At 31.4% G+C, this 24,907-nt stretch overlaps 3 protein-coding genes across 3 annotated transcripts; 2 read left to right on the top strand and 1 right to left on the bottom strand.

Moving 5' to 3' along the window:
• Positions 1-577: 577 nt before the first annotated feature.
• Positions 578-5,516, bottom strand: LOC128396088 (zinc finger protein 512B-like). The gene is made up of 4 exons (XM_053356612.1): positions 5,358-5,516; positions 4,594-4,832; positions 4,190-4,482; positions 578-2,267 (listed from the first exon to the last, which is right to left on the bottom strand). The coding sequence occupies exons 1-4, from the start codon at positions 5,428-5,430 to the stop codon at positions 2,138-2,140; spliced, it is 735 nt and encodes a 244-aa protein (XP_053212587.1). The 5' UTR covers positions 5,431-5,516; the 3' UTR covers positions 578-2,137.
• A 5,349-nt stretch (positions 5,517-10,865) lies between these two features.
• LOC128396084 (protein-tyrosine sulfotransferase 2-like) lies at positions 10,866-15,214 on the top strand. Its single transcript, XM_053356607.1, has one exon. The coding sequence runs from the start codon at positions 10,977-10,979 to the stop codon at positions 12,282-12,284; it is 1,308 nt and encodes a 435-aa protein (XP_053212582.1). The 5' UTR covers positions 10,866-10,976; the 3' UTR covers positions 12,285-15,214.
• Positions 15,215-22,974: 7,760 nt separating this feature from the next.
• On the top strand, positions 22,975-24,807 carry LOC128396077 (protein-tyrosine sulfotransferase 2-like). Its single transcript, XM_053356599.1, has one exon. It carries the CDS (start codon positions 23,140-23,142, stop codon positions 24,445-24,447), a length of 1,308 nt encoding a protein of 435 aa, XP_053212574.1. The 5' UTR covers positions 22,975-23,139; the 3' UTR covers positions 24,448-24,807.
• The last annotated feature ends 100 nt before the right edge of the window (positions 24,808-24,907 follow it).

Raw genomic sequence — 24,907 nt, 5'->3', positions numbered from 1 at the left:
TGACCTCTCATTATAATAAGATGATGGTGAGACCTGTTTTCAAGATGATTTGCTAAACCAATTTAACTAAATTGCTTCTGAATTGTTTAAATGTAAATATAAATATAATCAACAAGATATCCAACCTTTTACCGTCATTATCATAAGCGATTCAGGTCACTTTCACGTCCGCGACCATTTATCATCATCAACAAAGAGCAAGAACTTTCAGTTCATTTACGCTCTCTCTCTCTCTCTCTCTCTCTCTTGGTCATTAGGATCAAGTTTATCATGGATTCAAATGGTAATTTGTATGTCCGAAAAACTGTCAACAATATGATGATATGAATCTTTGAGTGGTCAGCTTAAAGTGGATGAGAAAGAGGTGGTTGATCGCCCGCGGCGATTATAAGATCTACTTGTGTTTACTTTTAAGATTTGGGTGGATAATTAAATGATTGTATCATATTATTTACTATCAATCGCTGAATGAGGGGATAAAATAACTGTAGGTAGAAGGATGAGGAGAGAGAGAGAGAGAGAGAGAGAGAGAGAGAGATGAGGATGGAGATAAATAATGTTTGTGACAAGCAAATGATGGAAAGTGTAATATTTTTAATGATGTTTGCAGATATATTTTTACAATCTACTCAATATGTTAATATAAAAACAAAAAAGTTCACTAAGGAGGAGGAAGTGGAAGTGGGTGGGGAAGAGGTCAAAGGTGATTGGGATTTTAGCTTTTGTTTCGTTTGTTTTGCCTTGCTCGAAATCGTCGTCGTTGTCTTGATTAACTGGACATTCCCTTGTTGCTTTCAATTTGATGGTCAGTTGGGAGGTAATCAGATTAATCGATTGGTGTTTGTTTGCATAATTAAAAATTACAATTTACTTTTACAATTGCAAATCTAATTAGTCAACAAATCTTTAACCTTCATCATTAGACTGTATTTGTTAATTGAACAGGTCAACAATTAATTGCTCAATGATCCGCTAATTAGCTGACCAATTGGCAATGGTCAATGAGGAAAAAAAGTGATCTTTTTTTACTGTCCATGTTTAATTGTTATTCTTAATTTTTTTATGGCAAATCAATTAACCTTTGCAATTGATAATGATGATGATTTGAGTTGTTGATTAACAGATTATCAGAAATTGATAGGATTAAAAAGGGAGAATCAGATTAAGATTAGTGATGAGAGAGAATTGGAAAAGTTTGAAGAAAAAAGAAAAAAAAATTAAAAATGAGAGTAAAGGTGAGAAGTGATAAAAGAATTCAGGTAAAAAGAGAATAGAAAAATTCTATCGATCATTTTATCTTCCATCTTTATACATTCTCTTTCATTCTCATCTCATTTTTCTTTCTTTCTCTTCTTCTTCTCATTTGCATATCTTCATCATCTTCTTTTCTCTCTTCTCTTATCATTTTCTTCTCGTTTCTCTTTCAAATCTCTGTACATTTACAGCGGATGATGAATTTGAAGTTATTGTTATTGGCATATTGTCTCTTGTGTTTCTATTAATTACTAATTACTAATTAGTGTTAATTATTATCAAGAATTAAGGGAATGCATGGAGAAAGTTTTGAAAATATAAAAATTCTGTTCTCTTTTCAGAAGAAAAAGAAATCATATTTTTTGAGCTTGGACTCAATCGGTTTTCTTGATAATAATTGGAACAAAAAAATTGATAATTAGTAGATTTTCATGTTTGATCTTATAAAGCATTTTGATCTGTTGATGATGAAAGGTGAGAGAATCGAGGAAAAAGAGTATTGGTCACCATGGTTGTTGATGATGATGATGATGATGGAGATGGTGATGAGTCCAGTTAATTGCATTCCAATCAATTCTGATTTCTTTTCATCTCTTTCTTTTATCATCTGAATCAATTTATTTGTTGATGTTTTTACTACAAGATTTTTTTATGTTTCTTTGATGGTTTGTTGATGATGATGTTTTTATGTATATTTATGATGATGAAAGTGTTGTTGTTGGTGTTGATGATGGTTGGTGTTGCATGAAGTTAAAAAAAGGGGGTGAAGATGAAGGATGCATCGATGATGGCGAGAGATGGAGTGTGTTGTGTTGTGTTGTGTTGTGTGTTTGTGTGTTTGTGTGTTGATGATGATGAACTTGGATGAGGATGAAGTGATCATCTAGTTCTTGCTTTGTTCAGGTTTGATTGGGGTGTTGGGGGCAACCTTTTGCTCGTGTTGTTGACTGGCAGCGGCCTTCCATGCCTCGTATGAGGGTGGGTGGTAAACTGGCTTTTTCTTAATGTAAACTCTGTTAGATTAACGGATTAATCAGATTAGTTATTAATTACAATCCATTTGGTGTTGATGTTGTTTTTTTTTCATCCAAGTTGATTGTTATTCACGTTTGAATACCAATTAAGTCGAGATGTTTTTTTTTCGCAGGCGGGGTTGAGATTGGAAATGAGTACAACATCATGATGATGATGGTGATGAAGATGAAGATGAAGATGTAATAAGTTGATGAGGATAAAGTTAAAAATAAAGAGAGAGAGAGAGAGAGAAATGATTAGCAAAAAGATTAGAAAATATGAATGAATGAATTTGAGGGGAAAATTGATAAATGTTTTTCCAAGAAACTGAAATGAATGAAATTTAGGTAAGAATGCGAATTCGTACAAATCTCGATTGAACGAAAAAGAAGAAAAAAAAAGTTGTTCTGATTTAGTTTAATTCTCTATCTCTTTTCTAATCGTGATTATCTTTCATCATCATGTTTTAATCGTTGTTCTTGTTAATCGGCATGCGAATAGCAAACGGAACGACTAATGGTTCTTTCCGTTTTGATCGGTTAAAAGTGGGCTTCATATTAAGAAAGCGGTGAGATTAAGAGAGACCTCAATTATTAATCTCTCTCTCTCTCTCCCTGTTTCCTGTAAATGATGTCGGCTCCTATCAGAATGGCCTAAAAGATGATCGCTTTTAACGATCACTGAAAATACGCTAAATGTTAATTTAAGTGAAATTTTCTCGACTATCGTTCTAATAGTGATCTACTCTGGGTGTTTGATCGTTTTTCTTATGTTGATGATTATCTTTTTTTCTTCTTCTTCTCTTTCTTTTCTTATTCATGTTGATTTTTGCTCCTCTTTTGCTACTATTTCTGTTCATCATCATTATCATCAAATGAGGCTCAGCAAAAGAATCAGGTATGTGAGTGAGAATGAGAGAGTTGATTGGATATTGCAGGTAAGTCAAGAGTGAAAAGTGGAATTAAATCAAGCTCCAGTTACTATTGCCTCTTATTGGTTACGTTTTCTGTCTTATTCAATCTCACTTAGAATTGATTGTTAACTGTTACTATTTGATTGTGATTGTTGTTGATTTTCAGTTTTTGCTTCTCTTAGTGATGAGCTTTGATTCTCATCAATGAGTCTGTATTCAGCTCATGTATTTAAACATTTTAGCATCTTCATCATTTTCATCTCTCAAATCATTAACTGAGATCATAATCATGGCGGAATAAAAAGTTTTAACTAATATTAAAAATGATTAATAGTAAATAATGAAAACACTTTGAATATGTTTACAGTTATCATGATGATGGAAAATTAAGATGAAGATGAGAGTGAAAAATGGATGCGAGTCAACATCTCATGTTTGATATTGGTTATTTTTTATATTCGAAACTTTTTTTTGTTCTTTTTTATGTTCTACTAATTGTTGATAAACTATCACTAAAATAGTTAGTTGAGAGAGATAGAGAAAGTCTCATAAAAAAAGTTATCATTCAAAGATGCTAAAGGTTATGTGATGATGAAAAAGATGAGGATGATTTCTCTTTTTTCGTACTTTATCATAATCTCACTATAATTATCATCTTACTCTTTATCTTTATCATCTCCATCCTTCCTCTCTCTCTCTCTCTTGCTCTCTCCCCTTTTCGGTATCTTTCTCTCTTTCTTTCCCTCTTTCTAATTTTCTTTCTACCTGATTGCTGTACCCACGAAAGATAATTTTATCCCGAACAAGCGCTTTGACCCAAAAATGGGTCAACCAATTTTAATCAAATCTTTTTCTCTCTCTCTCTCTATAATAAAGAGAGCTAAAGATGATGGAGATGAAGGTGATGAGGGTTTTTTCATCTAACTCTCTTGTAAAGATAATTTTATCTCTTCTAATCTTCATCACGAGATTATATGTTAATAGATTTGCAATAATTGAGACACTTACGGAACTGGGATTTGAACTGGCTTCTTGACGATCACTTCCTTGTAGACTGGAACCTTAACTGGAACCAAGTATGGTTTGGGAACATGGATGATCTTGTGGACTGGGTATGGGTGAGGTTTGGGAACCTTAACTGGGTATGGGACATGGACAATCTTAGCGACGGCTACTGGCTTGAAGACTGGGACTGGATGATGTTTAATAACTGGAACTGGAACTCCAACTGGGTAAGGCTTGGCGATTGGCACTGGCTTGGGCACTGGAATGTGTTTAGCCACTGGGATAACCTTCTTAATCTACATAATAATAGATTATCAATGAAAGGAGAAAATTGAATCAATAATCATGAAACGATAATAAAAGAATTTCAATTGAAATCATTATCATTATTATCTGAAAGTACTTACGGTCTTGTAGACTGGTACTTTTACTGGAATATGAACTGGATGTGGAACGGCGATGGTCTTTGGGTATGGAACAATTTTTGGAACTGTGATGATTTTTGGAATTGGAACGTGTTTTGGGATATGGACAACTTTGTGGATAACTTTGACTATCGGTGGTTCCCATCCCCAATCATTTCCCAAGGAACCCTTAATAGAAAGGGTGCCCAAAATGAGCACAAGAGCTGAAAATTGCATAATTCCTTTAAATGGTGAACCAATTCGAGAGAGAGAGCGCGAGGAAAAACAGTCAAAAATAACGGAGTAAAAGAAACGTTGGTGATGATGATGGAGACGATGATGAAGTCGAAGTTATCGTTGAATAGAAATAGCGGCGAAAGAGAGAGAGAGAGAAAAAAAAGATAATAAACAAGATTAATTATAAGTGATAACTTGGGTTCGGTTTGAGAAACTGAGTTTAGAACTTATTGAACGTTATCGACGTCAGGCGCCGATAAAACGATAAATTGTATTGAGAATACAAAGAATAAGAAAAAAAGTTGTCACAAAACAATAATAATAAAGGTTAATGAGTTAGTGAGAGAGAAAAAGGGAAAGAGAGAATGGGAGAGAGAGAGAGAAAGAGAAAGAGTTCAGTTGATTGTTAGTCGATTTTGGTGATTGGGTTATTCAGGTGAGAGACTAAAGGGAAAAGGGAGAGATGGAGCTTAGGTGTTGGTGTCGATGATGTTTGTCGATATTGTTTATAAATGATTGTTGTTATTTACCTAAAATATGATTATAACCAAACGATTGACTTGATGCTGGTGTTTTCACTTTAAGAAGCCGAATGAGTCTCATCAACAGGTATCTCTCATCTTATATACTATCTCAGGTACTCATGACTCCTTTTTCTGATACAGTTTACCTGGCTCCCTCCTTGAATCGAATCATAAACAAGAAAGAGGATGAACATTAGCCAACATTCAATCCCTCTTACTACTTTCCCGTTCTCTTACTTTACTTACAATTTCTCTTTCTTTTTCGCTTTTTCTCTTTTTCTTTAATTTCTATCAAATTATTCTAACCAATATTATTCTTCAGGGCTTCTTCTTCTTCTTCTTTTTTTCTTCTTCTTTATCATCATTATCATCCTTGTCTTCTTTTCCTTTCTCTTCTTATCTTTTCCCTTTCTTTCTTCCTCTCTCTCTCTCTCTCGCCATAAAGCGCTAGGCTTAACCTAATTTTTTTCTGGTCTTTTTGGTATCAACTTTTACTATTAATCAATAACTAATTGCGATTAGATAAACATGATTAGCTAATCGATAAAGTTTTTTTAGATTAACCCATAGGTGCTTATTGGTTATCCTTTTTTTATCAATATTGGCTAATAGTAGTTGAGCATAACGGTAATTATACAATAAAAATATTAATAATAAGATTTGGATACGATAATAATATTCACCCTTAAGGAAGATTCAAATAAAAAATTGTTCAATTAAACCTGAGACTCTGATGATACACTTTCTCAAAGTATTGATTAAAAAAACGCTTCCCTCAGGCTATCGACATGATTATTACCATCGAAGTAATAAAAAAAAGTCTCTTAATCAGTTAGCCAAATATAATCACAAGTTTAATCAATAAACACAACAATCAACATCCAAATTATTATTATTATCTCAACAATTTAAATCTAAATCAAATTAAGAAATCGAAAGTTTTTTTTTCATATTAATCAACAGGAAAAAAAATCCAATTGATCAACTCTAATTAACTGAATTAAATCAAATCAAACCAAATCAAAATTATTTTAATATTTATGTTCATTTTTCTGATTTTAATCAAGTGTTAATTAATTGTGTTTCAATTGATTGATTTAAACAATCAAATTATTAATATTACAATTGATCCTCATGTTTGATTGTTATGATTATTATTTAATTGTCACACTTGATATTATATTAGCAATATTATTATTTATGATTTAGGGTTCTAATTGTAATTTTGAGAGTTAATTGTTGATTGTTACTCACAATTAAAAGTAAAATTTGATATAATTTATTTAATTTTCTTCTCTCTCTTTATTTTAATCTAATTATCTAATTGAAATGTTGATTTCTAATTGTTAATCATCGTTAATTATCACAATTCATTCATGCGAAGGATATTAATAAATCTAATTAATTGTTTGATCATTTGAATGAAACAATTAAAACTCTCAATCAATAACAGGAAATATTTATTCAAATTGTTTGCTTATTGTTTGCAACCTTATCTAAAATTTAATCACAATTAACTGGTCAGCTTTTGATTTGTCCAGCTAATTGTGGTTATAACACTTAATCAACTGTTACAATTTACTAATCAGAGACTTTGATTTCATCATCTCAATGATGATAAACATCATCAGGATTAAGTTAATCTTTTGGGAAAAAAACTTTACAATTAACTAATTCAGTTTTAATTAATATCTTGATTAACGATAGTGATGATGATCCACCGCTATTAATAATGATTCAATTTGGGTTTTCTTGGTAACAATTAACTGGATTTAAATTAAATATCAATTTTTCCCTGTACTTTATTATCGAGTGACAATTAAGTTAAGGTCAAGCTAATTATCATGATAATCAATTAATTAAGTAAACCACAAGCTCCGTTAATTGTGTTACTGTTAACAGGATTAATTGATTGCGGTTAACTGATCAATATTGGATTGGAATCATTTAAATTGTTACATTGTTAATAGTAAATTTTGGTTAATCAATTGTTCATAGTTGATCTTACTCAGATTTAATTGTTAGAATCAACTAAATTAAGACTTATTAATATTCACAATTAAGTTTTTCTCTTTCATAATTGATTACAATTAGTGTATCATTTTGATTGACTGTTATTATTATCGTTGTAAGTTAATTGTTATTAACGATTAGCATAATTTTCATTGCTCGTGACATTTAATTTAGTTAATCATTTGGTTTGATTAAATTTTATCATGATTTAAAATAGGAATCAGGATTAATTTGGTCAGAAAAGGATTTATAATCATGATTATAATGATAATTGTGATTAACCTTATAATCAGTTAAGCCTCAAACTTTTGTCAATTTACTATTAATAACAATTAATTGTCATTATCATCAAACAATTTAGTCATAAAAAAAGTAATCAAAGTTAAGAAAAAGTTTCCATTCAATTGAAAGCTAAAACAACAATCAATGAAATTAAGATGTTACAATCAACAATTAGATTGATTAAAAAAAACTAACAATCAATAACCAACAAGTTTGATCAACTTTAAAAGATTTTAGTTTTTTTAAATCTTAATCAATAGCAATTAATTTTTGAGGTACTTGATTGTTGATCCTCAATATTTGCATAATTAAGATAATCCTCATTTTAACCGTCAACAATTTGACCATTGATTGTGATTAACAATTGATTAGTTGATCAAAATGTAAGACAGTCAATGATAAGATCAATAGATGTCTCAATAGTTTTTGCCTCTTTTTTTGAGCTAATTGTTTTCATTTTAAACAGTTAATCATGATCATTATCATTGCAACAATTATCTTTGTTCATAAAAATATATTTTGATTGCGATGCTGTTGATTAGTTGATTATCATTGATCAATAATCGCTAATCACTGATCTTTGATGATGTTGGTGCTTGTTAATTGCTAAAAATATAACAATAGGAAGCCACAACCAACACGATCAACCCAATCAGAGAGTAGGAGTTACAATTAACTCAAATAACATTTAATTTACATGTACCAACAATTAACAATTAACCAAATTGTTTATCTTCCCACTTTCACCACACAAACACAAACAACAACGACAACAACAACAACATGATCAACAACAATATCCCAACAATTTACTTCCTTCCGATAATTGAAATCCAATAACAATCAAAGTATTTTTTTTTCTTTCTTTTCTATCAATTGAATTAGATTATTAATCTGTTACAGTTACAAATATGATTATGATTATTATTATGATTATCTACCTGTTAATCCCTGTAGGCAGTGAATAAGTATTAATATGATGAGGAAAAAGGTAATATTATCATCGTTATACCTTAAGGTTATTTTTTGGTTACTTTTAACAGGTCAAAAGTGAAACTGACCCAGTCTTTCAGGGTATGAATCTTTATATTAATGAATATTTACCTGAATGTTTTACTATTAAATCAGATTATCTTAATTATATTGAAGAAAAGAAGAAGATGTTTCCTCGAAAAATGATCAATCCTCCTTTCGCCACTTTCTTCACCTTTTTTTCTTCATCTTCTTCATCTTCTCATGAATCCGATGATTGACCAGGATCTTAACTGATTAATTTGATTGTCGATTAATTGAATGATCGAAAAAGGGAAAGTTTAATGACCTAATAAGCGATCGATTTGTTTTTTTTTCTCTAACGCCATCAAAACTTAACGATTATTACGAACTTACTATTTTCAGTAAATTTCGAGAATTTATTTTTCGTTCACAAAATCGTTCCCCGGGTTAACCTTAAGGTCACTCTGGTCACTCGACCGATACTAATCAATTGCTATTCTCTTGACTAATTAACTTTTCATTCATTTCTTTATGAACTTTTCGATTTGTCGTAACTATCAAAGTTCAATCAATAGACTATCGTTTCAATATCTCAATTGATGTTCATATTAAGGCAAGAAAAAGTTTTCTCCAACTAATTAATGACAATTTAGTTAATTGTAACCCAATCGATCAGCTGTTGTTAACCAGATTCTTGTGAACCCAAAAAAGATTTGTTGACTTCGCCTTCACAAGATGGAGCCACTTGACGTGGTGAATTTCAAACAAATGAAAATGTTGAATTTTTAATTTAGTTAAACAATAGAATTTAAAATTAAAATTAATACGCTAATTGTTGGCATTAATTATCATTTTGAGAACGTTTAATTATAATATGAAAGATCAGTTATTAATAGTAAAACAATTTCGATTGAATAATTGTTGATCTAATCTGAAGTAGGTGCGATTCAAGGTTAGTGATTTAAGGTTGATGAACAATTAATTTAAATCAACAACTGAATTAAACAACAATTAACTTTTAATTTGCCACCCAAGTTCATTGATCATTCAAAATTTCCAGTGTTTAAACTCACACATACATGGAAACCATAATAATCTTAATGATTAGTTGATTGTCCCAATCAAACTGAATCACTTTCATTTTTTAATCTATTTTCATGATGATCATCATTTAATCAGTTAATTAATCTTGTTGTGGATTAATGAGAAAAAATAAGATTGAAACTTTTTTTTTCCTTGATTCTTCATCAATATTTTATTATTATTATCATTAAATTGTTGCCATTTCAAATGATGGAAATAGATTGTTGTAGTTAATAGTTTAACGGTAAATTAAGGTATCAATTTAATAATAACTTTGGTTGATTATTAATTCTGATCAATCTAAAATTATAATCATAATCTAAATCACGGAAAATTTAATTCTTGATTTTTTTTTCTTCTTGTTATTGTTTACCTTTGATTCTGATAGTTAATCAAAAATTTGGTGTTTATTATAATTAATTGGAACCATTCAACTAAATTTAGATGGTAATTGGAAAGGTGAGAGCAATCAATTGATCATCAATTATTATTATTATTTGATTAGTTTAATTACCATTCCCAATAAGAAATACTAATTAAAACCATTTAAAATCAGACTGATCATCAATCGTAAAACAATTAATCAAACTCAGAAATTTGATTGATTTTAGTTGATAATCATATTCCCAATCCAAAATTTCACACAAGAATCAATAACAATTTGATTAGTCAACTGAATTAAAAATGGAATCAACCTCATGATGAAAATGATGATAAATCAAAATTCAATCAATTACAATCATTAGAATTGAACCAAAATCCTAATAGAAAAATGAACAACAATTTAAATCTTTTAATCCAATTAAATGGTTGAAAATATCACATAAAGAGACAGAAAATCACCCAAGTGACTGAGGTGAATCGGATGACCAAGAACTGACCACTGATTGAATCAGAACTTTGATCGTAGGCAAAGCTGAAAGTTGACCAAAACAAAGATTAAAGGAATAAGAAAATAATAGAAAAGTTTTCCCGCCACAAGAATTTGAACAAATGTCAAACCGAATTAAATTGTAACCATTTACCCAAGATGGCGGTTTAATCGTAACAACAAGTGAATGAATCTTATGACGTTTACACTTTGTAATCCCAGTGATGCAATAAGAAAGAGATGAATGAAAGAAGGGAAAAATAAAGAAAGAAAAGAAAGAGAATGTGAGAGAGAAAAAAGTGAGAAACCACTAGATGGCAGTTAGAACTAGAATTCTGTACCTGTGATGTTGTTATTCTGAGTGTCATCCCAGTAAAGAAATGAATTCTCTGCGATCAACCAGGAAATTTATTTTTCTCTTGTTGATTTCTGTTTTTCTCATTGGATTTATGTACCAATACAATGTTCCAACTTGCTTAGTGTCAACAAGTTCCCTTAATTTAAGTAAACAAAATGCTCTCCAATCACAAGTGCAACAACCTTCTTCCGGTGGTGATCCACTTTCATGGTCATCATCAGGTAAACTCTACTCATCGCTCATATCAGATTCTTCAGCCTCGTCCAGTGACTTGACAGTGACGCCAATCAACCGGGCGATTCCACTCATATTCATCGGGGGAATGCCCCGTTCGGGTACAACTTTGCTTCGCGTCATCTTGGACGCTCATCCGGACGTCAGGTGTGGGGAAGAGACTCGGGTAATACCTCGTCTACTTGGTATTCGAGCTCAATGGATGAAGTCACCCTTTGAGTCGCGTCGACTACAAGAAGCAGGTATTACCCCCGAAGTCTTGGACAGTGCAATTTCAGCCTTTATCCTGGAGATTGTCGGTAAACATGGGCCACCCGCTCAAAGGCTGTGTAACAAAGATCCGTTTACTCTGCGATCGGCGGTTTACCTTAAGAAACTGTTCCCCAATTCAAAGTTTATCTTCATGATTCGCGATGGACGTGCAGTTGTCCATTCGATCATCACTCGAAAGGTCACCATTTCGGGATTCGACCTGACCGACTATCGTCAATGTATGAAAAAGTGGAATAGTGCAATGCAAGCGATGCATAATCAGTGTGAAACTTTAGGACCATCTTATTGTTTGCCCGTTTATTACGAGCAAATGGTGTTACAACCAGAATTATGGTTGAGAAAGATTCTTCAATTTCTTGATGTGCCTTGGAATGATTCTGTCCTTAACCATGAGAAATTAATCAATAAACCTGGTGGAATATCACTTTCCAAATTGGAAAGATCAACAGATCAAGTAATCAAACCGATCAATGTTGAAGCTCTAAGTAAATGGGTCGGTCATATGCCCGAAGATGTGGTTCGGGACATGGGCTCAATCGCTCCAATGTTATCGGTTCTTGGTTATGATCCCTCAGCTAATCCACCGGATTATGGTAAACCCGATGCCTTTGTAGTTAATAAAATGAAAGATCTTTCCCAGAATCGTAAGGAATGGGAAGAGAAAGAGAAAGAATTATTGAAAGTTCGTCAATCCATCCAAAGTGATCTAATTAAACAGAGAGGTTCATCTAAAGGTTTATCAAGGGAAGACTCGGACAATGAAATTGGTCAAAGTATCGGCTATCGATTAACAAAGGAACAATCATCTTCTAAGGATAGTTAGCAATGAATTAAGAGAATCAAGTTAATATTGACCAGAGAAACAACAACAACCAAACAAACAAAGAAAGAAACAATTGATGATAATGAGAGAGACAAGAAGCAAAATCTAGATCAATATTTGAAAATTTATATTATTCTTTTAATAGAATCCATTTGATATCCCAAATATATAAATACATCAACAATGATGATGAGTGAAGACTAATAGAAAAGAGGAAGGAAGAGAAAATGATGATAAGATGATGTTTAATAATAACATTTCCAGTTGAGAGTAAACAACAAAAGATACAATAGGATTTTGAGCTTTAATCTAAAGACCAGAGAACGATTTTATTAATATAACTAATAATGATATCGATGAAGAAGATGATAAAATTAATGATAAATTTTCTCATCATCGAAGCGATTAAGTTGTGATTCTCAAATATATAAGTGATGAGGATAAAACGAGAGAGAGAGAGAGAGAGTCAATAAGTGTCTCAATTAACTGATTGATTGATTAATTTAATTTGCTAACTATCTGATAGAATGATTCTGTTTCCCTTACCACAAATGATTAAGAAATTTAAAAGCAAAGTAAAGAGAAATTAAAACAAAAAGTATAACAATTAACTACAAAGTTCCTGATCTTGGATTAACCACCAACGATAAAATTGATAATAAGCTAATTGCGATCATCAAATGGACAACAATTGATCCAAATGATACAAAGAAGAAAAAAAAATCAACCAAAACCAACAAGTGAATCATCATCATCACCTAAATGATGAACTGAATATTAATACATTGAACTGAATAGGAAAATGATGATGATGCTCTTACATTCAATTTCATATGATCTACATTCATATTAATGGGCTCACCTGACACAAATTATATATTCATGTGAATATCTTGATTCCCATTGATGAAAATGATGATGATTCAAATCATCTACAGAACCATCAATAGTTTGAACAACATTTACAGGGTGCGAACAAAGGAAAATTCATCTTCTTCTTTATTCATCTGATGCATTTTCTTTCATCATGTTGACTCATGAATTACCTGGTTTGTTGTTCCTCTTATTTTGTTATGTCATTCAGATTAACTTTTAATACATTATCATGTTACCTTGCATGTTGCCCACTTGTTCATCTGCAAACTGACCCATGTCTTCATCTTCATCTTCATCTTCATCAGTCTCTCCCAATTCCTCCTACATATCATGAAATATTTATGTAAATGATGATATTCTCATTCTGACTCTCAATCTTCAGTCTGAATTTGGAACCAAAAAAAAAACAATCAACTGAACATTTTTTCCTTTATATTTCTGATAATTAGGAAAAGATGATAAATAATTATGACCTCGTGATGATGATGATAATTATCATGAGCATTTAATTGTTCCCATTTTATCATTTACAGTTGGACTTATTTCAATGTTGACAGATGAAGAGAGACAGAATATTTATCATCCAGAACTATCATCATATTCATCTATTCCTCCTTCATTGTTACCATTTACGTAGTATAGGAGAGAGAGAGAGAGAGTGAGTTATATGTGAATTTTTCACCCTGAAAATTTGCTATTCAAACAAACTGAGAGGATTGAAGATGGCGATGATGAGGAAGATGAGAGATGAAGTTTTGTTCAACAAAAAAACGATAATCAAAAAGTTGAGATGCTTTTTATTATTCAAAAGGATGAAGATGAGAAGGAAAAAGATGAAGGTTAACTGTAGATGGTGATGATGAATTTATCCATGTAAGAGATTCTCAATTAAGTTACTTTGTTATTATTTATCCTCTTTCAACATCCTGATGAAGATGAAAGAAGATGAAGATTTGGAAGAAAAAGTTTAGGCAAAGAAAGAAGATGAAAAAAATCTCATGACAAAATTTTCAGTCAACTCTTCTTCCTTTATCTTCCAAACTCATCCTCTTTCCTGTCTCTCTCTCTCTCTCTCTCTCTGTCTCTCTATCTCATTGATTTCTCATCTTCCATCTCAATCTTTATCATCATCACACCACTTCACCTTTTGTCATCCATCTCTCATCTTTATATCTAATTTTTCATCATCCACACTTTCCCACCGCATCATCATCATCTTCTCTCTCTCTCTCTCTCTCTCTCTCTCTCTCTCTCCTCCCACTCTTCATCTGAAGAGATCAAAGAAACAAAAAGCTTCACTGTGAGATACTAATCGTTAATATTAAGCGAAAACAAAACAAAAAAAGTTCTAAAGCCTTAAACAAAACGCTACCAAAAAAAGAAAACAAATAAAGTCGATAATGTGAGTTGATTATAATCCATGATATTTAATCTGTTTCATCCTCTCGACTACAGGGTTGGTGTATTAGAATTTGTAATTACCCTTAATTACCCATTAGAATAAAAATGTTACAAATAATTCTGTAGACCGAATCGATAATGTTTCTCAATAGAGAAAAAAAAACCTTTTCTTGTTTTGTTTTGTTCCATCAAAATATCACAATCAAAACATGTCAACCAACCAACTTCACTCTGAATGACCACCACACCCAAAAAACTCAACAACCCACCTTTTAAAAAGCAGCACAAAAGTCAAGCTTGAAAAGAAAATTATCTCTTCTCTCTCTCTCACTCTCTCTCCCTTTAATCCATGGCTTAAATCCTCAATGAACCCATGTCACATTGAAGATAATGATGATGATATGACTTTGTCTTTCTCACCATAATCTTGATGATTATCAATTTTGTCTCTGTTGTTGTAAATTGTAAATTTGATTACCAATCAAAATTCATCATCCACCATGATGTAAACTATTCATTGTCATTTTCCACCCTACTCATCCTCTTCCCACCCAATTGTCAATCATAAAAGTCTAAGTATTAATTATTATCACTATTATATATTATTTATAAAAAGAAAACTAAAAAAAGTTATTAAAACAATTATTTCAAAATTCGCGCTTTTTTTGCAAGAATTAAAAAAAAATTCATTCAAATAATTTTTGAAACTTTTGTTGTCTTTTTTTTTCATCAACTCATTGAATCAAATTTAATTACAATTAACTAAATAAATGATTACCTTTCCTTATATTGAAAAAGGAAACGTTAACTAATAACAAATTACATGGGTTGTAATGAGATTCAAGTTAATTGTTTGAAAACAATAAGACCATGATAACCTTGACGTTGATTCCTGTCAAACAATTAAATTAATCATTTAAATTATAAATTGTGATGAAAATGAAACAAGAAAAAGTTAATATGATAACCACAAAGTCAAGATAATGAAGGAAAAATAATCCGTATGATAACAATTAACAGTTAATTGTTTCTTGATGAGTTTAAATTACAAAAACTTGAAACAAGAACAAAAAATATTTAAACTAATATTATCAACGTAATTAACTATTAATCATTAACAATCAACTCTAATTGTTGTGAGCTCTTCAAATAACTTATCATGTTGATGATGTTATTAGATTTTTTTTTCTTCTTTGTTGATTCTAAAGTAATTGCATCAATGTTGATAAATTGTTATCAACTAATTTCCTCGATTCTTAATCATTTTCATCGTTTTCTCAATGGGCTTTTTCAGGTTCCTCTTTCAGCTTTTTTCTCATTTCTTTTTCTCATCATTTTTATCTTCCTTGATGATGATGATGATGATGATTCTTATTATAAGATGATGAGTAAACAAAAAGTTGCTTTGATAACAAGAGAGAAAGTATTTTGATATGGATTGGCGATGATGAGGAAGATGAGGATGAGGATGATATCATTTGACACAAAAAATGGTTTTTCTTTCTCATCATGATGATTTCCTTTGGTTTTCTCTTTCTTTCCTCATCATCATCATCATCATCTTCTTCCTTTTCCTTTTTCTTCTCGATTTTACCTGAGGTTTTCTTGTTCTAACCATTATTTTACTTTCGTATTCGAAACCATTATAACTCATGGTGACTCTCAATCGATAGAGAATCAGTTAACTTTCAATCAGTTTTCCTTTTCTTTATCTTCCTCATCATTGATCTATTTTTTTCATCTTCCATCTTTATCCATGTCCTAGTTTTTTCTTCATCTTTTCTAGGAAAAAAATATCGTTTTCATTGCAACTTTTTTCGTCTAGAGAGTCAATTCTTGAGATTATCTCACTTTAAGTTTTCATCTTCAAGTATTTTAATCCTGATAATCTCTCTCTCCCTCTTTCAATATGGATCACAGGATCAAGGATGATAAGTGTTAAGATGAGGATAGTTATTATCACCGGAAACAATAAGATGCTATTGAAAAATAAGATACCGATTGTGAAACTATTGAGATACATGATCAAGGTGATTTTTCAAATACTTTGTATCAATTGTCACTTTTACTTGGCAATCAAGTTAATTGTCACTTAATTATCGTTTCCGTCCATTTGGTTAATCCTTTTTCTTGTTTTTTCCTGATCAAACTTTAATCCGGTTCAACGTAACAATTAATTGCCAGCTACTAATTTACTAATTGATTGTCTTTTACGGTACTTTTTTCATTTTCTTGATCAATTCTTGCTTTTTCAACGATCCTCATGAGGTTGACTAATTACTGGAAACAATTAAACGTAAACAACTAATCTCAATCAACCGTTCAAATGAATCAGTTGATTGATTTACAGATCACAATCATCAATGATGATTAAAGTTAACTAAATTACAACAATTAAAACAATATATCCAAATACATCATATCACCATAATCATTTAACAGTAACTTTTTTTTCACTAATCAATTGATATTCACAATGAATTTCAGATGATAATCAGCCTCTAACCTTTAGCTAATCACCTCTAATCAACTAATCACAATCATCAATACAATAACTAACGATAAGTTATCAATGAAATATATAAATTATGACAACAATTATAAATTAATCAAGTATAACTTTAACCATCCAATTGAAAGTTGATTTTGAACAAAGATAACCAATATAAATGGTTGGTTATCATTTAGTTAATAGTTAATCATAAAAGTAAGATTCAATTACCAGAATTTACTATTAATATAAATGATGATTAATAATAACGGTAAATCTAAAGCCTTACATTTAATCTTGAGCTGAAATCAATGTTATTTCATATCCATCATCATCCATGTTAAAATTGCTACTGAAAATGTAATTAGATACTTATCATCCTCATCCTCATCTCTCTCTCTCAAATGATCATCAATATTATCAGTTTATAATATTATTGTCTTACCATTGATTGTTGGTGTACAGATTTTTTTAGTTTCCATGTCAAAAAGGGAAACGGAAACAAGATGCAATCCATCATTTTATATTCAGTTTACTCTATTAGAATTGTGAATCTCTGACATCTAGATGACAACATTATCCATCATCTAAAGCAGTATCATCATTATCATGATCTAGAAGGAAGAGAAAAAAACTATCAAGGGAGAGGATAAACAAAAATGAGAATCAACTTCATCTCCTTAAACCTTGAGGTTATTCTGATGATGAGATATTATTAATATTTATCTTTGGTGGCTTCTCATGAAAACTTAAATCTCTAATCAAGTGACACCGATTGTCAATTGTTGTCCAATCGAGTTAATCAAAACAATAATACCAATTGTGTCCAAACGAAAGGGAGACCTCATTAAATCAATGAATGAACAATTATATCAACAATTTGCTTGTCAGAATTACAACAAAGTTACAAATCTTTTCCATTCTTGATCATTTTTTTTTATCATGACAAAGAAAGTGTCGCATGGCCTGAGTTTTTTTTCCTGAGTTTTGTCTTTTTCTTCATCAGAATTCATATATTAATATATAAAGTCTGTTGCTATTCATCTCTTATACTGTTGAAGATTTTTCTTCTTCTTCTTTTCCATCAGATGAAAAAGATATTATCATGAATATAAGGAAAATGAATTCCGAGTTACTATCATTCCCTGTAGATGAACATGAATCTACTTTTCTTTTTCTTAGCTGCTGTTTCCTCCCACATTAAAGAGCTCAATATATCCAAGAAAAAGTTGCTTCTTCTGTTTTTCTTTTACTTCATCATCTTCATGATAGTGAGAAGAGAGATGAAGATGGTAAAAAAAACATTGAACAAATTCTGAGCTGAATTCTGTTCATTTCATCCTGTTTTCTTCATTTTTTCCTTTCTCCTTTTCTATGGACACATTTTATCGATTACTTGATATATCTGTGGATTTCTCAATGTGTCTAAATTTCTCTATTTGTCTCAACTATTTACAACATTCTCATAAGATGCTGGATATAAATTCTGTCAATTTCAGCCTCAGATTCACGATAATAACAATAACAGTGATCATAATAATGATCATGATGATAATGATAACAATTGCAGGATGAAAATTCTAACAAGTTATAATATTATAAGTCGATTGTGATACAATTTATCTTTTCTTTTCTTTTGTCTTTAGAACTTTTTTTTCTCTGTCTTCATTTAAATGAGATAATGAGATGAATGGAAACTACATCGATAATGATACTGATCACCATTCAGATCCTCATGATGATGGTGATGGCGATGGTGTTGATGATTATTCAATCGATTCTGCAATCTCAGTTGAGATTATTTATCTATTATTGTTGATTATCATCTAACAAGAAGCGTTATTATTATTATTATTTTGATTTTCTATTCTGCTGCCAATTCTGATGAAACTTTTTTGTTCACCGATATTTTTATTACCATGATGATGGAGAGATAATATAATTCCCTCTTTTGTTGAGAAAACCTTTTGCTACATAATGCTGAGAATAATGATACAAAAAAATGAATGGAACAGGGGAAAGTTCTGATGATTGTGATACAAAATTCCTGACAACCATGATGATGTTTTTCCGTGTATATTTGGAGTAATAGAATCAGAATCAAAGTTGACCAAACGAAAACAACTAAGAATGACCATAGATGATGCTAATTATGATGTCGTTTAGTTTTTCTCCTCATAAGTTATTTGCTTGACCATAATCATCATTATCATCATTATCATCATCATGGTGGTGGATTATCCCCTTGATTCAGTTTCCCATCGGCTCATTTCATTTTATTAGAATCAATTTTCATCCTCATGATTATTTCTGATTGTTTTTCAATCCATTCCTATTCATCATCATTATTATTATTATTATCATCATTATCTCTGCTCATGCTTCCGTTTTGAAACATTGATTAAACCAGATCAACATCATTATCATCATCATAATCTAAAGATATCAATCAAATTACACACAATGATTACCAAAGGAAACAAACAACAATACTTCAAATTAATAGTCAATAAAGAAAACAAATGTAATCGTTAATCACCAACAATTTATGATAACAATAAATACTAATAACGATTGTTGATTAACGTTGTTAAATTGTCTCATTGCTTTTTCCTCTCCTTCTTATCCCAACATATACAAACTCTCATGAAGATATTCCTGAAATGTAAACTGAATATTGGGTAAGACGATGAAAGAATTTCTATCTTTTCTCATCTTCATCTCCATCTTCATCATCTTCTCGATTCTATCACGATTCCTGTCAACTCGAATCACAAAATCCCCTTGGAACCCTTTCCATTGAACTTTTATTCTTGTGGAAAAATTTATCACATTTTTTTTTTCTTCTCTTTTGTTGATATTTTCTTCATCTTCTTCCTAATTCTCATGTAATATACACAAACACATGAACATTTATTCATCCAAAGAATTAGCAATTGCAATTAACAATCAGCCTTTCATTTTATTCCACAACTTTAATTATAGGGATCAACATGGTCTCTTTCATTTCATCTTATTCCAATTGCAATTCCAATTCTGATGCTCTTCAATTTCTTTCCCTCATCATCAACATTTTCTCTCTGGTTCTTTTCATCCTTAGTTAAATTGCATGATTGCTGAGAAAAGGAGAATCTGTTAAATCAGTTGAAACCAATCTTGATCAATTATGTTCAATGTCACCCTTTTCTTTACTCTCCATCTCTCCATCTAAGATCCTCAGAGTATCTTCATCTTCCTCATCCCTTTTTAGAGTTTGTCCTTGCTCCTTATATTGATTAGTTTTGAGCATCTACACTAATAAACTTATTCATTAAAGAGAGAGAGAGAGAGATGCTGAGTGAGTGAAGATGAAGAATTGATGATGAAAAGGGAAGAGGAAAAGGAAAGAGCAGATAAACTTACATGAGATATAATATCGGAGAGTGGGAGTGAAAACTGTCTAATACATGATAACACAGTTTCTCCGTAATCTGTTAAATTTAATTTTACGCTTCTGCATATTGATGATGTGATTAATTCCTAATTTACATTACAACCAATTTCGCTATCGATAAGGTGAACTTAATCTTCTTTCATTATATTTATCATCCTCATCCTTTTACTTTTACTTTCTCTTTCTCTCTCTCTCTCTCTCTCTTACCCTTTATCTTTTCCTTGCATCTTCTTCCTGGTGGATTCAGATTTTTTTCTGTATCATCAAATTAATACCCTTTTATTCAAAGGATGCGCAAGGAAAGATGATCATCAGAATGATGATAATGATGAGAAACCAAAATTCCTCTTATCAGAACCTTGGTTGGTTCGAAAAAAACGGAAACGGAAATGAGATTCTTCTTCAATCTTTCAATCCCAACCCACAGTCTCAGTTGAACTCGGTGAAAGTTTCTTTTACCAGATCATCATAACATCAATGTTACACTTTTTCCACCAGCATCATCATCATCATCAACATCTAATTTTCTCTGTAATTTTATCTCATCCTTTTCCCATGTAATATGATTCAGGATTCATTTTGCTCTCTGAACTTTTTATTATTTCATATATATGAAATATTTATTCAAGTGTATGGAGTTGATTACCAAAACCATTTGATTGTATCAACAATATCTTCCGGTTTGCTATCACTGAAAAGGTGATGAGATTAATTTGATGGAGAAGATGATGATCATCATCATCACGATATCAATATTATGGTTGATTGTCACTTTAACCCGATACATAAAATTATCATTGCAAATGAATTACCAACAATCAACATAATTTGAACATTAATCAACCTCCTAATCAATGTTGAACATACAACAATCAAGGTACAAACAAACAAACAAACAAAAAACACAACAAAAAGATTGATTTTCTGAATAATAAGATATTAATTCATCTTCATCATGGTTTCTATCATGAAATACAAACTCATGTAATAATAATAAAATATTATGTCTTATGAATTTGTTGCTCAGGTTACTGGAAATCAGGGGATGGATGATGATACGAAATGATCATCACTCTGGCTGAGTAATCATTGAATCGTAAACTGATTAAGATTAATTCTGATAGATTGATTTGAAATGTTTTCCGAGGAAAAGGTTTCCATGTTAATGAATCATCATGATTTTGTTAGCATGATGATCACCATGAAATGAAAACTTCCTCAATGGTAGATGATGAAAATGAAAGTGAAAAAACAGTTTCACCAAGTGAACTTCGTCCTATTTTAATGTTCATGGTGAAAATTCACATTTTCATGATGGAAAGTATAAGCCTTGGGTGTGGAAATTGTATATTAATTGCTGGAGGAGAGCAGAAAATAATCATTATGTTAATCATCATCATCATTCTTGGTGATTCTCAATTCCAATCTTACCATTATCATGACTATTAATGAATTACACTTGCGGAACTTTTCCCAGGAGAGGAAAAAAATATTACAGAATTTTTTTGTTTTATCTCTTCTCTCTCTCTGAATCATGAACTATTCATTGGTGTCCCCTGACCAATAAATCTGCACTTTCCAACCATAATTCATCAGCTTTGATTAAAGTGATTAGATTGTCTTTTATTTCATTAATATCATTTGATTGTAGGGTATTTAATTTGATGATTGATAACTAAGAGCAAAAAGATAACAAGGGAAAAATAATAATCATTATTATCATCTAGATTCACCATCATCATCATCATTATCATCATCAATACCTTGGATACACCACAAAGATGATGAAGAAGATAAAATAACAGATTATCAATGTTCACAATGTGATCATTGAGACTCCCAATCCTTTATCATCATCTAACCCTCATCATCCTCATCATCCTCATTTTCAATCTCATCATGAACATCATTTTACTCAATTCATTTCCTATCATTATTATTATTTTCAGCCATTATTGCTCTGATGATAATGATGAGCAACATTTCATTTAATCAAATTAACACTATTTAGTCAATTAATTACAAAAATGAAACTAAATTAATCATAAAATATTCATATTGATATAATTGAATTATATTTTTCGCTCAATGTAATATTAATTTTCTCCAACATCTCAATGAAATGCTAAGAGAACAAGATAAATATATTCACAATATTGTGACCGATAACCACGAACTGACCATCGATTGAATCAGAACTTTGATCGAAGGCAAATAATTAAAGTCGATCATAACAAATACGTTTACTTTTTATTTCAGTGATGAAAGTGAGAAAGAACTGTATGAAAGAGAGTGAGAGAGAAAACGAAGTGAGAAAATAATAAAGGAGAGTTAGAACTGGAATTCTGTACCTGCGATGTTGTTATCCTTCTGGGATGTGCGATTATCAAATTTTCGAATAATCGATTGAGACGCAATTTTTCTCAGAATCGATTGTCATGGATATTTTGTCGAAAGAGAGAAAGACAGTTGAAAAGAATGAATAAGAGAAAAGAGGAAAGAATTTTTTATTAGGAGGGGAAGTTACGATTTAAAAAGAAAGAGAAGAAAAATCCATTTTTGACTTTCCATCATTGGCATCGAAATTTTGTTCGATCATCGATAATAATCGATAATTCTGAAGATCGAAAGCATCCTTACATCCCAGTAAAGAAATGAATTCTCTGCGATCAACCAGGAAATTTATTTTTCTCTTGTTGATTTCTGTTTTTCTCATTGGATTTATGTACCAATACAATGTTCCAACTTGCTTAGTGTCAACAAGTTCCCTTAATTTAAGTAAACAAAATGCTCTCCAATCACAAGTGCAACAACCTTCTTCCGGTGGTGATCCACTTTCATGGTCATCATCAGGTAAACTCTACTCATCGCTCATATCAGATTCTTCAGCCTCGTCCAGTGACTTGACAGTGACGCCAATCAACCGGGCGATTCCACTCATATTCATCGGGGGAATGCCCCGTTCGGGTACAACTTTGCTTCGCGTCATCTTGGACGCTCATCCGGACGTCAGGTGTGGGGAAGAGACTCGGGTAATACCTCGTCTACTTGGTATTCGAGCTCAATGGATGAAGTCACCCTTTGAGTCGCGTCGACTACAAGAAGCAGGTATTACCCCCGAAGTCTTGGACAGTGCAATTTCAGCCTTTATCCTGGAGATTGTCGGTAAACATGGGCCACCCGCTCAAAGGCTGTGTAATAAAGATCCGTTTACTCTGCGATCGGCGGTTTACCTTAAGAAACTGTTCCCCAATTCAAAGTTTATCTTCATGATTCGCGATGGACGTGCAGTTGTCCATTCGATCATCACTCGAAAGGTCACCATTTCGGGATTCGACCTGACCGACTATCGTCAATGTATGAAAAAGTGGAATAGTGCAATGCAAGCGATGCATAATCAGTGTGAAACTTTAGGACCATCTTATTGTTTGCCCGTTTATTACGAGCAAATGGTGTTACAACCAGAATTATGGTTGAGAAAGATTCTTCAATTTCTTGATGTGCCTTGGAATGATTCTGTCCTTAACCATGAGAAATTAATCAATAAACCTGGTGGAATATCACTTTCCAAATTGGAAAGATCAACAGATCAAGTAATCAAACCGATCAATGTTGAAGCTCTAAGTAAATGGGTCGGTCATATGCCCGAAGATGTGGTTCGGGACATGGGCTCAATCGCTCCAATGTTATCGGTTCTTGGTTATGATCCCTCAGCTAATCCACCGGATTATGGTAAACCCGATGCCTTTGTAGTTAATAAAATGAAAGATCTTTCCCAGAATCGTAAGGAATGGGAAGAGAAAGAGAAAGAATTATTGAAAGTTCGTCAATCCATCCAAAGTGATCTAATTAAACAGAGAGGTTCATCTAAAGGTTTATCAAGGGAAGACTCGGACAATGAAATTGGTCAAAGTATCGGCTATCGATTAACAAAGGAACAATCATCTTCTCAGAATAGTTAGCAATGAATTAAGAGAATCAAGTTAATATTGTCCAAAGAAACAATAATATCAAGGAATCAAAATGCTGGTGATGAAAGAAACGAGATGAAAGAAGCAAAATCGAGATCAATATTTGAAAATTTATATTCTATTATACAATCCATTTGGTATACAAAGATGATGAGAAGTAGAGGATGAAGAGAAAATGATGATAAGATGATGTTAATAATATTCTCAGTTGAGAGTAGCTAACAAAAGATAGAATAGGATTTTGAGCTTTAATCTAAAGACCAGAGAACTATTTTATCACATCATATGAATGAAGAAAATAATGATTAATTTTACTCTCTCATCATCGAAACGATTAATTTGCTGCTAAATATTGATAAAGTTATGAGGATAAAAGAGAGAGAATAAGTGTTTCAATTAACTGATGATTGATTTAATTTGCTGACTGTCGAATGATTTTGTTGGCCTTAAC

The sequence above is a fragment of the Panonychus citri genome, unplaced genomic scaffold (genome assembly GCF_014898815.1).
Source record: "Panonychus citri isolate SS breed McGregor unplaced genomic scaffold, ASM1489881v1 Contig00143, whole genome shotgun sequence".
In the NCBI taxonomy this organism is placed as follows: domain Eukaryota; kingdom Metazoa; phylum Arthropoda; class Arachnida; order Trombidiformes; family Tetranychidae; genus Panonychus; species Panonychus citri.
The sequence above is the reverse complement of the archived record's forward strand: the minus strand, read 5'-3'. Positions and strand labels throughout refer to the sequence as shown.

Excerpts from the sequence above, each read along its gene's own strand:
- LOC128396088 (XM_053356612.1), bottom strand. The coding sequence starts at position 5,430 with ATGAGACTCATTCGGCTTCTTAAAGTGAAAACACCAGCATCAAGTCAA. Across the intron at positions 4,483-4,593 it reads AAGTACCAGTCTACAAGACC|ATTAAGAAGGTTATCCCAGT; the intron begins GTAAGTACTTTC and ends ATTATTATGTAG. Across the intron at positions 2,268-4,189 it reads CCAGTTCAAATCCCAGTTCC|AGTTTACATTAAGAAAAAGC; the intron begins GTAAGTGTCTCA and ends TTAATCTAACAG.
- LOC128396084 (XM_053356607.1), top strand. The coding sequence starts at position 10,977 with ATGAATTCTCTGCGATCAACCAGGAAATTTATTTTTCTCTTGTTGATT.
- LOC128396077 (XM_053356599.1), top strand. The coding sequence starts at position 23,140 with ATGAATTCTCTGCGATCAACCAGGAAATTTATTTTTCTCTTGTTGATT.